The 17,591-nt window shown below is 40.4% G+C and overlaps 1 protein-coding gene across 11 annotated transcripts in view; it reads right to left on the reverse strand.

Annotated features, from left to right (window-relative positions):
• The window catches only part of kif2a (kinesin family member 2A), a 54,285-nt gene extending 37,953 nt beyond the window's left edge, over positions 1–16,332 (reverse strand). For 5 of the 11 annotated variants that reach the window (XM_007892139.2, XM_007892135.2, XM_042335079.1 and 2 more), the window contains exons 1-5: positions 16,095–16,332; positions 6,791–6,885; positions 3,175–3,294; positions 1,996–2,047; positions 39–170 (exon numbers count right to left, since the gene is read on the reverse strand). In XM_007892139.2, coding sequence (XP_007890330.1) covers positions 39–170; positions 1,996–2,047; positions 3,175–3,294; positions 6,791–6,885; positions 16,095–16,155 — 460 coding nt within the window. In that variant the 5' untranslated portion in view covers positions 16,156–16,332. Of the gene's footprint in view, positions 1–38; positions 171–1,995; positions 2,048–3,174; positions 3,295–6,790; positions 6,886–14,803; positions 14,823–14,881; positions 14,892–16,094 lie in introns of those variants that run through there. The other 6 variants (XM_007892140.2, XM_007892136.2, XM_007892141.2 and 3 more) reach the window with 3 other exon arrangements.
• Between the last annotated feature and the right edge of the window lie 1,259 nt (positions 16,333–17,591).

The raw sequence follows: 17,591 nt of genomic DNA on the forward strand, positions 1-17,591 counted from the left end.
AGTATTATCAAACGTAAAGAATAGTTTTTTGGTTATACCATTGTCCTTACTTGGTGGCGCAAAATCCTTTTTTCCAGATTGAGCTGGAGAGATGTCTGAAGTGCTACCATTCTGATGAGCGGCAGAAGAGTGCTCTGGAAGTTGACTGGGTCTTGATCGTGTAGATGCAACTGGAGAAAGAAAACAGAATTAAAATCATGAAAAGGTCGAGACATAATAAGCCACACATTCTCCACAAAACAGAATTTGCTTTCTGGTTTATGTTTTGGATTTGTCAGATCAGTAAAAGACGTAGAGAAAGATGAACAAAATTTACAACAATGACTATATACGTTCCTAGAAGAGATGCAGTTGCCATTACCAGGATACCAAGTAACTCATATTCATTTGGAAACTAAACATTCCCAAGACCATTCCCAAATCAACTAGGATATGTTCTATATCATTTAATTCAGTCCAAATACACATATTTAGTTATTCAAACTTAGCCACCATACTTTCACTAGAATTTTGAGATACTATAATTTTGTGCACAATAGTTGAAAAAATTGAGCTTAATATATGGATAATAGAACAATATCTGTGAGTTTGTTACAAACAACAACAACTTGCATTTATATACAAAACGCAAAATACTGCAGATGCTGTAAATCTGAAAACAAGAACAGGAGTCGCTGGAAACACACAGCAGGTCGCATCGAAGGGTAGTGGATCCGAAACGTTGAGTCACTTTCCTTTCTCCATAGATTTTGCCTGACCTGCTGAGTGTTCCCAGCGACTTCCGCACTTGCATTTATACAGCTCCCTTCACATGGGATAGGTTGACAGTGGTGGAGTCTGACCCCGAGCAAGGGGGAGAGGGAGGTGACCATAAGCTTGATGAAAAAGGAAGGTCTTTAGGCAAGATTTGAAAGTGGGGAGGAGGAAACAGGTAAAGTGGAGGGATTGAGGGAGGGAGTTCCAAAGCTTCAGGGCATATTAGCTGAAAGCACAGCCACAGATGGTGGAGAGGAGGGGGCGAGGGACAAACAGGAGACTGGAACCGGCCGAGCGGAGGCAGTGGGCGGTGGAATGTGGGGGGGGTAAGTAAATCAGATAGGTAGGGAGGTGCGAGGGCATGAAGGGATTTGAAAACGAGTGAGAGGATCTTGAAGCAGGTTTTGAAGGTGGGGAAGGAAGAAGCAAGGCAGAGAGACTCTGCTCAAAAGCTCACCTACTAACAGCTAAGCAGGTGGGGGAGAGTGGGGGAAGGGAGGAACGAGAAGTAGGCAAGTATCTGCTCGTTCCAGCACCTTGGAGAGGAACAGCAAGTTAGAAATGGGTCAGTATCAGGAGAGCATAGAGGAATCTAGTGAGAGTTTATTGAAGATGGTGATGATAATGGTGTTAGGAAAGGGGGAAGTGTTGTGTCAGTGGAGAGGAAGAGGTTGATAACATTGATTTGGAGTAGAGCACGGAGAGGAAGCTGAACAAGCGGAGGCATGAGCTCAAAGAAGCAGGTGGTGGGATTTATGCAGGAGATAAGGGAGGAGATAAAAGACTACAAAGATGCAGAGAGTGAAGGTGGAGGGGAAGAAGATGAAGATAACAGAGGCACCTGAACGAATCTTCTCAATTTTAAACCAAAACGTTATCAACTTTCCACTAAACAAATGCTTGAACAATATTTTTTTAAGTGCCATCAGTAAACGGACAATCATTAACCTGATGGTACTTCAGCATTAACACTAGCTCCCTGACATTATTAGACTTGATAATCTTCAGTGTTTAATATAAAAATGAGTTGATAGAATAAAAGGATGTAGAAATTTATCATAATTCTTGTAGTAGTTGAATATCTATAACCAGTCCAGATAGTAATTTGTCTTAAAGCTACACCCGGGCAATCCAAAGAGAAACTGTCAAATATCAATAAAAGTGGCATTTTCACAGAAAGCCAATATGACACTTTTTAAAACAAATGAAAATGCATCTATCACTCCACCTCAAAATTACCTCTGTTGTCTTTGGCAGGAGTTTCATTCTTGGGAACCACAGTTCGGCGATTCTTTTAAAGACAAAAATGCAAGCAAAGTCACAATTTTGCACTCCAGCAAAATCACACTTTTGACAACAGATCGCTTAGAATATAAAAAGCAAAAGTAAAATAAAAGTTTGCCTCATTACGAATGAATAAATAATCTTTCTCCAACCTATTTACAATCTCAAAACTGTAACTGTTGATGTGCAACCATTGAGATATTATTGTACATGACCTCAGCTTCAGGTCAAGTATGACCCCACAATATGTCCTCTTTCCACTCGTCCTCATGGGCATTAATAGCATATACTGCTGCAACAAAGTAGCCACGTAACCAATGGTAACCACATCTTCCTGAACAACTGTAGAGAACGTTTGAAACATAACTTTATTAACCTGTGCAGTTAGATTGCTATAAATTTCACTCAGTTCACTTAGTACGTACAATATTATCTATTACTATATCTGCACTTTATATTTTTAAATGCAATTTTTTTATCTATATGTTCAATTTCTGTAATATTTTTCAGTTAGAATATCAATAGAACCTCATCTCTTTTATATAAAAACATCCTTTACTTTGCACATGAACTGGAACAACTGGAAAAGCTGGCGGCCGTGTAAACAAAGCTCTTTGGTTCAAGTATTAGTACGGCCTCAGCTAGTGATGTTGACAGGTACTTGCCTAATGGCCAAGACAATCCTTGCATATCAAGAGAAAGCAACAGATCTAGCACACACTGATGGAAAAAGTGCAGTAATCGTTTGTGCATGTGAGTGACAACAAATGCCTTGGAGCATTTAGAATGATTAAGCAGCACTAAGACTACACTGTTCCATGTAAAATAAAGACTACATATTCACGACTAAAAGCAAAAAAAAACAGGAGAACTGAGGTCACCACTTTGAAGCAATGAGAAGCAACTCTCTCTAACAACATAGCAACCTTGGGGATTTGATGCCTGAGATATGTGGAAGACATCAGAAAGAAACAATGATCAACTCAATCTTAAATGGAGCACATTAAGAGGTATTTTGCACAGGCCAACAGTGTAAATCGACAGACAGTCTCCGTTATATTTTTTAAAAAAGCATAAGCAACCTACTTGTAAAGCAACTTACAAGACATAAAAATGGATAACAAGTTAACAAACCTTAGCTATCTTGTTTGTTTTGATTGAAGGTGTTGGAGGTGGAGGGGTTTCTGGGCTCTGCTCAATTTCTTCTTCTGGTGCGAGGTCTGGATTAAGTGCAAATATGCTCTCAAGGTCAATCTGTTCATTAGGGAAAAACATGCACATGCATTAGCTTCTAAAATTTACATGAAGTCTGAACTCATAGCTTTTGAAAACTATAATTCAGTCATCAGTGTTTTGAGTTCTATTATATGTATTTTATTACTTTTCCCAAAATATATAAAATAAGGACAGGGTTGGTGCTTTAGTCATGCTGGATTTGCAAAAGAGGCTGTTGAATGACAGTAACCATATTGAGTTCAATTGCCTCTATATACATGATATTAAGAGATGGTCAAGGGCATTGTGGAGAAGTACAATAATGATATTTCACTTATGACTACCATTCCCATATAATGAGCAACAGTGGTCTGACAAGAGATTTCTGCAAATGTTGAATCTCCCTCTTTCTGGTGCCTGGACTAATGGATAAGGAAGAAGCAGCAGTCATGTGGATGGGTTGATGGACCAGATACACTTGCTGGCTCTGAGGAGCTTCTTGAAAATACAGTAAAACTCTCATACTCTTATCTCCATAAATCATATAATCTCCTAAATGATACACGCACCAAGTCGCATTCAGTTTCCTATCAAAACCACTTTGATTTCTTTGCACTCGCCTCGCAAGCGAGAGACCTAGGTTCTATTCCGGGCACGGTGAAATGTTGGGCAAGTTTCCCTTACTCCACACACCTTTGTTTACCTAGCAGTAAGTAGGAATCCGGTTGTTAGTCGGGGATAATACCTAAAAAAATTATAATAATTTGGTCACTCAATCAACGACTGTTTGTGGGACACTGTTGTGTGCAATTGGCCGCCGCGTTTCGGCTACAAATATAGTCAATTCGCTTTACAGTAATAATAATAATCCTTGCATTCGGTATAATGCTTTTCTCGTCTTCTAGACGTCTCAAAGCGCTTCACAGAATATACGTAAAGTGAATTGACTGTATATTTGTGGGCGAAACACAGCAGCCAATTGTGCACAGCAGTGTCCCACAAATGTCGTGAATTGAGTGACCAAATTATTGTTATTTTTGGAGGGATTAATATCCCCGGAAAAGCAATCCGCCAATCGACTATGTTCTATATATATTCTATATTCAATCTCAGTATATTCTGTGAAGCGCTTTGAGACGTCTAGAAGACGTGAAAAGCGCTATATCAAATGCAAGGATTATTATAATATTATTATTTATCACCTCCTAACTCTTAACACCTCAGATGCATTGATTCACAGGAAACGTAATGTTGACCAGTCACCACATGTAAACTTACTGGTTGCATTGAATTATGCACGCGCTGTGTAGATTATTGATTTAATCAGATTTTGTACGACTTGTACAAGTTTGCCTGCATATATAGTGGAGGCCATGTAGCTTAGTGGGTAGAGCACTTGTCTCGCAATCGAGAGGACCCTGGTTTGATTCCCAGGAAGAGCGAAATGTTGGCCAAGTTTCCTTACTCCACATGCCTGTTTACCTAACAGGAAGAAGGAACCCAGTTGTTAGTCGAATGGCGAATCGCATTTGACAATCATGTTTAGCCCTCACTAGGTGGATGGCAGGTACCAGAAACTTCCTGCGAGATTCCTAATGGACAACACAGCTCAACATGAAATGCGTGAGAGCATTGCCACAATCTTCCTGTCGACAGCTCAGACATGCCCATTGAGCAAATGTTCCAGCAGTCTCCTTTGCAGTGGAATGGGGTAATGCCAGCTGAATACAGGATTTGATACTGGCTCGTACATAACTTTCACCTCCATACTCATTTCAAAATTGCTCCAGACACAAAATTCCATTTCACATTTGTTCAGGTGTATTCTCTCAGGAAGCATGAAACTCTTAGCAAAATGTAACCGCCTGAGGAATCAGCAACAGCAAAATAAAGGCTGAAGAAAACAGTCAGACTTTAATTAATGGCAGTTCACAACAATAGGGGAAGTAATAGCCCCTAGACAACACACACGAAAGGGACAGATACAACAACAACAAAATTATATTTGTATAGTGCCTTTCACATCGGGAGGACGTCCCAAGGCACTTGATAATTCCAAATTAGTAGCTTTCGAGGCCTAAGAAGGTTTGCTCCAGTTATGTCAAAATGGAAATGGTGGGTATTGGGCAACACACGTCTGTTACTGGAATGGAAATTTACTATATTCAGTGTAAAATGGCTGATCCCAGGATCTAGCAGTTTTAAAATCACATCTGACGCACACAAATATCTCCTTTTATACACTTTGGACATATGACCATTCAGTTGAATATTTATCCCTATTAAGTAATGTTTGTGATGAAGAGATCAAATAAAGGATTTAATTGTTGCAACCTCATGTTTGTGCTTATGACTGAATCATGTGGTGTTATCTTAAATATCTTTAAAAAAATGTAAAATAAGGTCATGTTTATGTGACGCTTCGGACAGCCTTGGAGCTAAAACTGTGGACCTGAACTAACAAATAAACACTAACAAATACATGATGAACTAGTTCAGCCTTTGCAGACCTCCAAAATATAACGGTTAATGGATTCAATCAGTCAGCTCTAACAATCCCGATTTAGGAAAAGAAAAATGTGACAAGGCCTTTCGGACCATCAAGTCTACTCCTTCCATAACCATGCAAAATCTACATAATCATGGATTCCACCCACTATTTTGTAGAATAATGTTCTACAAAATTACTCCGATACACATTCACAGCACCCCTTGTGGCCCTGGTGGATCTATACCTAAATACTCACTCCGGATAAGTGGTCGCTGAGCCCTTTTCCCTTGGGAATGACACGTTATCAGGTGTTTACTATACAACACCTCTATTATCTCCATTACTCATCTAATCTCTAGCAATTAATTCATATTTATAAAAAACCAATATATAAAAGGGTCAACTTAACTTTCTTCCTCTCTCAAAAAACTATATTTATCTGCAGATATTTAAAAGTGCCACTCAGAGCTGTGGATAACTATAGCTGTTTCATGTGCAAAAAAAGACAAAAAGCAAAGTTAACAAAAGCATTTTGCTAAAAAATAATATCCTAAATAAGTATGGTAGAAGCCTTATAAGATTATGTACACCAATAATATTTCAATAGATTACATAAAAATAAGTCTTAAATTTTGCATTAAACCTTTTGGACTTCAGATATCACTTAAATACATTATTTGTTAAATTGTTGAAATTCCACCCAAGTAGCTGGGCTGGAACGGTATTTTAAAAGTTCTTAAATGATAATGTCAGTTATCACAGATGGATGGATATTGCAGCTGGAACAGAACAGAGAAGAACTTAAAACTAAACCAAAATAATAAATATATTTCAGTTATTTTCCCCACATAGTTGAAAGATTAATGATTTTCTCATAATTAATTGTTATAGAAGAAACCCCCAAAGAGGGTAACTATCTTCCAGTGATTGCTTTAAAAGGTCCTCAGTCACATTTAGAGCAAATTTTGAACATCAAAAAACAGTAGCCATTCAAATATTACAGTGGCATATTGAAAGCATTCATTAATTCTGCAGAAAATTTACCTCTTTCCCTTTTGTATCTCCATTTTCAATCCATTCAACAGTAACACTTTCATTGTCTTCATTTAATGATGTAACCATAGCTTGATGTATTCGTCCTGGGAAGAGAAAAAGACATTAAAATCTATATGGAGGCGATTTCAAAATAATGAGACCTAAAAGCTACACTAGCAAGAAACTCTTACCCAAATCATGCAAACCATACTTTTCATTGAACCAGAGTTATGCTTTCACATCTCATTGCTGCCCTGCTTTGAATATTAAGTTAGGAAACATTTACAATAGACTACAATTGTTTTCCAAAGGTCTTCATTCAGCATCACAAGGATATCACAAGGATATAACTATTTCTATCTGCTTCAATCACAAATCCACAGACTACAAATAAGTGGTGTAAGCTGGCCATTCAGCCCATCAAGCATGTTGCACCAGTCTACTACATCTTGACAACGATCACCCCACCTCACAGTGGGCCCAAGTTTCCGGAGTAGAGTGGTAGAGTGAGAATCGAAATCCCAGAGGTTGGAGGGAGCGAGGGTGTGAAGTGATATGTAGGTGGGGATGTCAGAGTAAATCTTGGAGGCCCGCGTTTGGTGAAGACAGGGTGATGGGCCTGCAAAGTCTCCTTCAGATCAAGATGCAGGGGGTGGAATTTTTAGTAAGCTGTGGATGACGAAGCTGGGGAGACCAGCAACGAGGAAATTTAAAAAGCCGAGTCTGTCAAAAATGCAAATGAAAGACTAGAACTGTACATAATAATCCAAATAGACCTTACCAAGACATTTTACAACCCATTATTACGAACCATATGCTCTTATAAATCTACCTCTGCACCCTAAAATCTTGTTTGCCTTTCTTGCCATGGGCTGAAGGCTGCAAAATATCAACGAGTACCTTCAGATCCTTCTTCTGGTTTATGTCCTTTAGGCATACAACAACCAGTTTATAATAATTGTGGCATTTTAATAGTACTTTGATACAACAACAACAACACAATTACATTGAGGGGTGAGGGAAGGCAGAGCGGGTCATGGCTTGGATGTGGGGAAGAATAGACAGTTGAGGATCGAACAAGACAACAACAAGATTACATTTGTATAGTGCCTTTCACATAAGGAAGACATCCCAAGGCGCTGGACAGTGTACAGCATTTCAGACCCGAGCTGGGGTCAGGGGGGAGAAGGGAGGGGAGGGGAAGGGGGGGTGGCCAGTGGCATGGTCGAAGAGGAGGGTCTTGATTCGGGACTTGAAGGAAGCTAAGCAAAGGGCGAGGCGGAGCAATTGGGGGGTGGAGTTCCAGAGGTTGGGGGCAGAGTGGCTGAAGGCTCTCTCGCCAATGGTGGGGCGGGTGGGTCGGGGGATGTGGAGCAGGCCAGAGCCGGCTGAGCGGAGGGAGCGAGCGGGTTGGTAGGGGGTTAGGAGGTCGCAGAGGTAGAGTGGGGTGAGACCATTGAGGGCTTTGTAGGTGAGGACCAGGATCTTGAACTGGATCCTCTGAAGGATAGGGAGCCAATGGAGTCGGGCGAGAGTGGGGGAGATGGGGTCACGGAGTTTGGTGCGGGAGAGGACATGGGCTGCAGAGTTCTGAATTATCTGCACCTAGGTTCAGGATTTTACTGTGAAGTGTAATGACTGTATCTGTAGGTGAAACAGCAACCAATTTGCGCACAGCAATATCCCACAAACAGCTATGTTGTGAGTAACCAATTTTATTTGGGGATCTGTTGTCCAAGTCACTGTGAGAAGAAACTCCATTCTCTTTTAAATAGAGCCTTGGGGTGTTGAATGTCCACCCTACACAGGCAGACAGCTCATTGTGTCAACTCAGCTAAGCTAATAGCACTCTTGCTTCTGGATCAGAAGGTTGTGGATTCAAGCTTCATGTTAAGATTTTGAGCTCACAGTCAAGAGGACACCCAAGTTCTGGAGAAGCTCTACATTGTTAGAGATATTATTAAAGATTCCATGGCAGATCTCAAAATGAGAAGGGAGTTTCTCTTGATGTCCTGGCAAACAATCCTCTAAAAGGCTATTCACTCCCATGATTGCTCATCACTGTGAGAATATTGGCTGCAGCACCTGCCTACAAATACACAATTACTGTATTTGACAACAATTACCTGTAAAATTCATTGACAAGTCAACAATATAGCTGCTATACCAATGCAAGGATTATTATTATTATATAGACCCAATCCTTATTTCTCATGACCTCGCATACACCAATATTAAACATCTGCCAGTTCTCCTCTGCTGAACCCCTTTTCCTGTAGGATACTTACTCTGTACCCACAGCAATACATCCTTTTCCAGGTTGACTATATATTTTCTGATCAGGCATGCAAACAATTTTTCCTATCTTTTCGTCCTTTCATGGCACATTGGATTGAACAATACGAATTCCTGCTTTCCAGTAGTTAATTATATGTTTTTCTTGAGGAAAGTCACACATAGAAAAAGCATGCTGCTGTTCTAAAACAAATAATGCAATTGGTCCTAGCCATGCATCCTCTTTTCCCTATATCAACTGACATATGAAATAATATGCCCCTTCAGAAACGCCATACAGGCATCTCACAAACCCATTGTAGTTTATAATGAATACTATACTAGATTAATACAGGCACTGCAAAGCTAAATATATTGCCAAATCTTTTTTTTCCTGCAATGACTACTGTTTAATCTGCAGAAAGGAGACAAAGTAGGAAGGGCATTTTCAAACAATCAGCATAACTGTAGCAAGCTCAGATACAACACTGTCTGTATATGTATTCATAACAAAACTCAGTATTATACCAGATATCAAAAAATAGTAATAACAGTAATTAATGAAAGAACTTGCAATTTTATAGCATCTTGAAATGTCAAAACATCTCAATGCATTCTAAAAAGTAATTACTGGCAAGCATAAGGCTATTTCGTGTAGACAAATATAAAGCATTTGTGCCGGCAAGGTCCCATAACAATCATGAGGTAAAAGACCAATTAATCTGGAGGATGATGAGCAATACGAAAAATACGAAAAAAATCTTGTCTCTTTTGGAACACAGTAATGTCATGACATCTTTAATATCCACCTAAGAGGCAGTTAATATGAATTGCTGAGTAAAATGAATTTTCTTTCTCCATTTGGTATTGAAAATGTCCAAATACACAAAGACAAATATTTAGTGAAATGTAAATTTAACATAATACAATACAAAATTACATTTGTGTAGCGCCTTTCACGTCAGGAGGACGTTCCAAGGTGCTGGAATGCACATTAATGCACATTAACTACCTGTATGTGTCTTATATTTTTGTCATTCTGGTATTCCTACTTTCAATTATTAAAGACCTTTGACAAAGCAGAATTAAATAATACACTTCATATTACAATGCCCGGGGGCACCAGCTTGGTCCCTTTATATCAATGTGTTACACTCATTCATACAAGCAAGCCACCTCTCCACAGAAAGTAAAAATACCCTTACCTTTTACTTTACTTTTATTTTACTTTATTTTATTTTACTTGAAAGTCTTTGAAAGTTATCACTACGACTGGGGATAGGGAGCCAGTGAAGCCAAGCTAGCAGTCAACTCCAGATTGGCATTGTTAGAGCTTGAGAAACAAATCTGAGACTCACAAATAAATACAAAAGAAAGACTATTTTGTGCAGCACAGGAAAAAGGAAAAAAGAGCAATGTTTAATTTGTATAAGACACTGGTTAGGCTGCATTTGGGAGTAATGTATCCAGTTAAAGACAGGCCAAAATGACATCCAAGCCATTACGTGGGTATAGAAGAGATTTACTAGAATTATACCAGGTATACAGGTTCTAGTTACGTGGAAAGATTTGTAAAGTTCGAACACGTTTCAATGTTACGCAGGGATTCTAACAAAGTTTTCAATTTTCTTAATATAATCCTTACATTTGATATGGCACCTTTCACATTGGAAGGCTGTCTAAAGGAGTTTTATAGGATTTCCTGTAAAATGCAGCGGCTACATTTTGTAAGCAAACAAAGCAGCCAATTTAAACATAGAAATGTCCCACACATAGCCATAAAGTGAATGACCAATTTTCTGGTGGATTGTTGGCCAGAACATCAGGACAAACTCCCTTCACTCCTCTCTTATATAATTAACAACCAATAAAAAGGCAATTGTTTACACAATTTTCACACTGTTGAAAAGTAACTTGTTCCCTCAAATGTCAAGAACACCAAGTTTAATAATTGAGTATTAATTTGACTTTTAGTTTAAAGATTTGGGCCAAGTTGGAAATTGTTACATATATTTATCACCTATCAGCACAATTCAAGTTAAAGGGCTTCCGTCCATACTTGGAATTTCTCTTATTAGAAATGGTATTGCTTACAAAGAGTGTGGCTTATTGAAAAACCCTTAACACTTGAATTATAGATTTAAAAAATGCACATTGCAAAATGGCACACAAGCCATCCTTTCTATGCTGTAACCATTCTACAAATTCAAACAAAACTCTGGAAGTCCAATAGACCATAATAGATACACAGTATCTAGAATGATCCAGAGTCCCTATTCACATCTTTTTTTTAAAAAAAACTCCTTCGTTCCATACACCTCATCAACAACAACAACAACAAGATTCCATTTATAAAGCGCCTTTCACGTCAGGAGGACGTCCCATATGGAACCATATGGAGAAGCGCCAATAAAATTACACTGTAGCTCAAGGTTTGAAAAACATTTCCCTAAAACCCAGTGGTCCTGGAATCAAGGGTGGAGGCAGAGAGGTAGAGTTGGGCGTCACCCGCATACATGTGGAAGTTGACCCCATGTCTGTGGATGATGTCACCAAGGAGGAGCATATAGATATTGAAGAGGAACACCACACAAGATGGTGCGGGGGCTGGAAGAGAAGCCGTTTGAGGAGATGAATTCCAGGTGGTGTGAGTGGTATGATCTGAACCAGTCAAGGACAGCGCCATGGAGGTTGAGGTGAGAGGAGAGGCGGTGGATGAGGATAGAGTGGCCGAAGGTGTCGAAAGCAGCAGAGAGGTCAAGCAGAATGAGAGAGCCCTGGTCGCAGATGGGACAGAATATTATTTGTCACTTAGACCAGGGCAGCACAGGGCAGCACAGAAACACGATTGGAGAGGTTCAAGAAGGGAATGACACAGAGAAAGGAGCGAAGCTGAGAAGCAACAACTCGTTCCAGGACCTTGGAGAGGAAGGGGAGGTTGGAGATGGAGCGGTAGTTAAGGAGCAGAGAAGGGTCCAGGGAGGGTTTGAACTCTGAATACTCTGAACTCTTAGTTACTTAGTGCTATGTAGTAGTAGTTAAGATACAAATCTTGGTCAATCCAGTCAAAATGTCCCACTTTCTTTTCCTCATTTAAAAAACAAAATATCCACATCCTTAAAGTATAAATAAACCTCAGAACTATACAAAAATATACATATTATCTCAAACTCTTCCAGAACAGACACAAAGGTATTTAAGAGAGATGGTTAGAAGCAATTATGTGCAGAATTTACTTTCTTTTCCTATTCATACTTAAAGTAAATCTTAAAAATAAAACCCACTCATAACCCATGGCAGTAAAGCCTTGGAATTGAAAATATCAATATTGCTTTAGCCGTATTTTGTTTGTTCCCAATTTGCCAGTAAGATTTAAAATTTCCAAAGCAGGACATAAAGGAATACGGATCTTAAGAATCATAAAGAATGTCTTCAATCTTTTCTAAAGACTCATTGGTTTCATCCTTCTGATAATCTCCTTTGTGAAGAATTGATTTTTTTCAACAGGAAGTAGGATTCTTCCAACAGAAACTCACATTTCCATAAAAAGTACAAATTCAAATTATACAAATTAAACCTCCTAGTTCACCGAATAGTAAAGAGCAGGCTTTCTATATTTAAGACAATTATTAAAAAAAGGATCTTAAAAAGAAAATGTGTAAACAGAGCGGTAGGTATTTGCAAATTATTTTCAACCTCCCTGAGCAGTCTGGTACCTATGTTCACCATCTTCTGAGCTTGATTCAGTGCCCTCTTTTTGATGAGTTCATAGTCATATTTTAATTGTCCAAAAATGATTCCTCATTTCACTCTTAAATGGTCCGGTTCTAATTTTAAGACTATGCCCTCTCGTTTTGGATTCTCCACCAGCGGAAATAGCTTCTCTGTATCTACCCTATCAAATCCCCTTATCATCTTAAATACCGCCATAGATGCGGTCACCAAGTGGAATATATATATATATATGAAATAAAGGATCACGGATAAAGCCTTGGGGTACACCAAAGATGATTTGTTGGAGCAAAATGAAATGCCATTTGAGAAAATGAAATGAAGGCTTTGGGAAAGAAAAGATTGGAACTAAGAACACAAGTGGGCCAAAGAGTAATAGCAATGAAGATGAATCTAATGGTCCATAATGTAAAAGCTGAAGAGAGATTGATGAGAAAAAAGAGAAGTAGACCAATATTCTGTCCAATCACTTCTTGGAACTTCTACCCTGACTTGCTTACTTAGGCTGTTATTGCATAAAATTGATATGGATAAAGGATTTACTGACAGAAACAACTGGTTACAGAGAAAATTTGAGTTTTGAAAAGAGAAAAAGCCCCAGAGCAAGATAAAGGAAAAAAGGGAAAGCAAGGCTGATTCTGAACCAAAATTGCATTTCTTTTATTTACAAATGCCACACACTGAGCTAATGATTTCTGCAAGCTTCTCACATGCACCCAGTTTACTTTCATGCATTCTTCCTGTTTGTTATTACCATTTAAAATATATTCCTACTGCTCCTTTTCCTTCCTCATCTTGAGTCATTTTGAATTCATTCACATTAAATATCATCATTTATCACACCAGCCTTTTAATCTATATCTTCACCCCCCTACACTTGATCTGCGTGTTCTCAGTTATACTCAGATTTCAACCTCTTCCCAATTTGGCATCATGACAAAAGTCTTTCTGTCTCCATGTCAAACTAATTTCTGTGCAAAAATAGCCAGAGCGCATCACCTCCTTGCATGCCTATACAGATTTGTCAACTTCCAATACATTTCTTTTTCTCCTCCCCTGTTTTTCCATGGCTTCTGACCTTGTTGATCATTCCCCTGTGTTGCTCTGTAAAAATCGAATGTGATCACAATGAAAAGAGTAAAATCCAATCTAAATAAAATCTAAGATGGATTTTGGAAAACATGCATTTGTTCGCTGACCTGAGTTTTAATGTTTTCTTGCAAACTTACTCCCCACACGCAACCATCATTCTGAAAGGAAACACAGACTCATTGTGTGTCCGTGCACCAACCAGATGAAGGGGTTTGCATATCCCAATTTATTCTCTTCCCTCTTAAAAAAATAAAACCACCCTACAAACCGATGCCTCTTGTGGCACATTAACACTGGTTTATTTCAACAGAACAGCTGCAGCAAATACCCACAAACTAACTGTGCACATTTTAAAAACACTTTATGTGCCAAGCATGACACAGCTAAGGAAATATTTACTAGCATAACTATTATAATTTAAAAATATGCATGAAATACATTATTCTAAATGTCATATTATTTGATGTTTATAAAAAGCTTAATTTGGAATACTACAAAAATGATTTTGTCAAAAATGTCATGTTACGGTCTGTACTTTCTCCTAGTATCAAGCCTCTCAATCTGCTCATCTTTCATTTATTGAATATTCTGAGTGCAAAATATTTTGTCATGTGCAACATTTTAAAATGCTTCATCTGCCATTTTGCTCTGAAACCTTTCTCTTACTCTCAAAGCAAAAATATCCGCAATCTACTAACCATGTGCTAAATATTCTAAATCGATAGAAAAGGTTGTTTATAAGGTTGAACGTTTCATTAACGCTTCACACCACCATTCTTATATTGGTGAGGGGGGTGCGGAGAAGTATTAATTTCATTAAACAAGATCGAGTACCATTTGTGGGGGGGGGGTCTCTGCGGCAACAGGGGGAATATTAAATCAGCTGAATGTGACAGTGTGTATTCTGCATATCTGAGCACAAACCCTTTCCCTTTGCTTCGCTCTTTCTGCTTCTGTCTGACAGTCAGTCAGTCTCACGCCCAAATGGGAATCAGCACCAACCTTCCTTGTCCTGCCAAATAGTGTCAAAAAAAAGGAGCGCAGTGCGCATGTGCAAACTGCAGCTCGGCGGCAGTGCGCATCCTAAGGCGCGGCGGGAAAGAGGTGGTGGCGGTGGTGTCCGTCTGTCTCCTCTGTTCGCTCTCCCAGTCAAGGACTTTGCTTTCGGATCGATTTCAATTTGCCGAACGGCGTTTGATTTTTGTATTAAAAAAATAATCGGGGAAAGGCGGGCGGGGAGGGGTTGGGTGGTGGTGGTGGGGGGGAAAACATACCGCGAAACGACATCAAAAAACAAAACAAACGCGAAAAAAAAAACCCCACACCCCAGAAGCCGAACGAGTTGGCTTTTATTTTTTTGAGCGGGGGGGCTTCGAAAAAAAAGAAGAAGAACGCGTCGGGACATGAGCGTTGGCCGCTCCGCGCGCTCCAGTTCGAATAAACTAACGAGGTCTTTTTTTTTCAAAATGAAATTCCGTTAGGGAGGGGGGAGGGGGGGGGGGGAGCAGGGGGGCGGCCGCGCGCGCGCGCGCACGCGCACGTACGCACGCTTGCGGAGCAGCCCGCGTACGCGCGCCTGCAACAGACAAGGCAAGCGCGGGGGGGTCGGGTAGGGCCGCGGCTGCGCGCGCACGCGCCCGCGCAGGCGGCCCGCGCGCCCAACGGCTGTTACGGTGACGTCCGCAGAGAGGCTCGTTATTTGGCAGGGCGTTAATCTCAAGACTTGGAAGAAACCACCGGCCTGGTAACAAAACACCGACCAGCAACAACCCACCCACCCACCCACCGCCAGCCAGCCCTGCCCTGCCCCGTTTCCGAGACAACCAAACAACCACTGAAACAAAATACACGCACATATATGCACACAAGCGCGCTCAGGTCTCGAAAAGGAACGCTTTTTTTTCTCTCTCCCTCTCTCTCTCTCTCTCTCTCGCCTTTCACCCGCCGCCTCCTCCTCCTGTTTCTTGAAACCAGATGTATTCCAGACACGTCCAGCACCAGCCGCAGTGGCCAGAGCCGCCGCCGCCGCCAGCGAGCGAGCGAGCGAGCGATCCATCCCGTTTTGCTGAGTTGAGCCGTCTTCCGAAAAAACAATGAATGATCCCGAAAGGAGGCGAGGTGTGTGCGTGTGTGTGTTTTTCTTTTTTAAAAAAAAATCAGCCACCCACCCACCCACCCACCGGCTTTCTCAACTGCTGCTTTCTTTCTCACTTACCATCGCTGCGCTTGATTTCGACGTAAATCCCGATTTGGACTTTTCCGAAATTGACCGCCATGCTTCATCCGCGACCATTCGTCAGTTAACGTCTGTGTGTGTTTTTTTAATATATATATATATATATATACACACACACACACGGTGTATTATCCCAGTTTCCACGCCTGCTTTGCCCTCTCGCCTGTATTCCGCCTGTTCCGTGCCCGGTGCTGAACCGCCAGAGAGAGGCGGACCGCAGCCAACAGTTCCGCGCATGCCCAGTTCCTTCCATTCAGCCGCCACCTTTTTCACATAAAGGCAAAGTGTCTCTTGTGTCTTGTGATTTAATGTTATGCCGACAAAAAAAACTGCGCACACACACACACACCCATCCATCTCATCCATCCCCAGTTTGGCTGAATTGTTAACTTGAGGATGTTCCATTCCGGGCCTCGATTTTAATAATAATAATACTAATAATCCTTGCATTTGATATAGCGCTTTTCACGTCGGGAAATTAATATTAAGCGTCACGAGATTAAGCGTCCCTGGGTAGTACAAACAACTTGCATTTATTTTTATTTTATGTGGAAATCCATCGCCACGCTTAAGAGTATCCAAACAAAACTGATATTTCCATGCATCCCACCTACACGTGGAAATTTCAGATATAGATTGTTGGAATGGAATGCGCCTCTATCCCTGGAGGGACGCATCCTCCTTACCTAATTGGAGTCCTGTAGCGTATTGGTGAGAGCACTCACCCCGCAAGCGAGAGGACCTGGGTTCAATTTCCAGGCAGGGCAAAACCTTAGGCATGTTTCTTTACTCCACATGCCTCATCTTACCTAGCAGTAAGCAGAAACCAGGTTGTTAGTTGATTAGCGGATCGCTTTTCCAGCAGTAGTAAAGCCATCCAAAAACAAATTGGATCCCTCAATCCACTACTGTCTGGGACACTGCTGTGTGGAATTGACTACCGCATTTCTCCCACAAGATATAGAGTAAATTCACTTTCATAGTATATTCTGTATACTGCACTTTGAGATATGATAAGGTGCTATATCAAATGCAAGGAATATTATTATAATTCTGGAAAGTATTGGGCACAGGTTGGCAAGAACCAAGGCTTGGGGATCCCCGAGTGTGTGATGGGGCACCGCTGGAGTCTAACCAGTTAAACCACATAGCTTGCTATTGATAGCACTGTCCAGCAAGCTTTCCTGCTGCTTATCCAGATAGGACCATGCTACCCGTTAATGTCTGTGGAACATTGCTGTGCAGAATTGGGCTGCTGCATTTGCCTATAATTACACAGTCTGTCCATCTCATAGTAAATCCTGTGAAGTGCTTTGAGACGTCCTTCTGACGTGAAAAGCGCTATAGCAAATGCAAGGATTATTATTAGACAATCTGGGCATGCACAGTTAAGGGAGAGATAGCAGAATAAATTGAGGGATGTCTGTAAAATAGGAAACAAAGAATAGGAGTAAATAGTAGCTTCTCAGACTGGCA

This window comes from Callorhinchus milii, unplaced genomic scaffold (genome assembly GCF_018977255.1).
Source record: "Callorhinchus milii isolate IMCB2004 unplaced genomic scaffold, IMCB_Cmil_1.0 Scaffold1, whole genome shotgun sequence".
NCBI classification, from domain to species: domain Eukaryota; kingdom Metazoa; phylum Chordata; class Chondrichthyes; order Chimaeriformes; family Callorhinchidae; genus Callorhinchus; species Callorhinchus milii.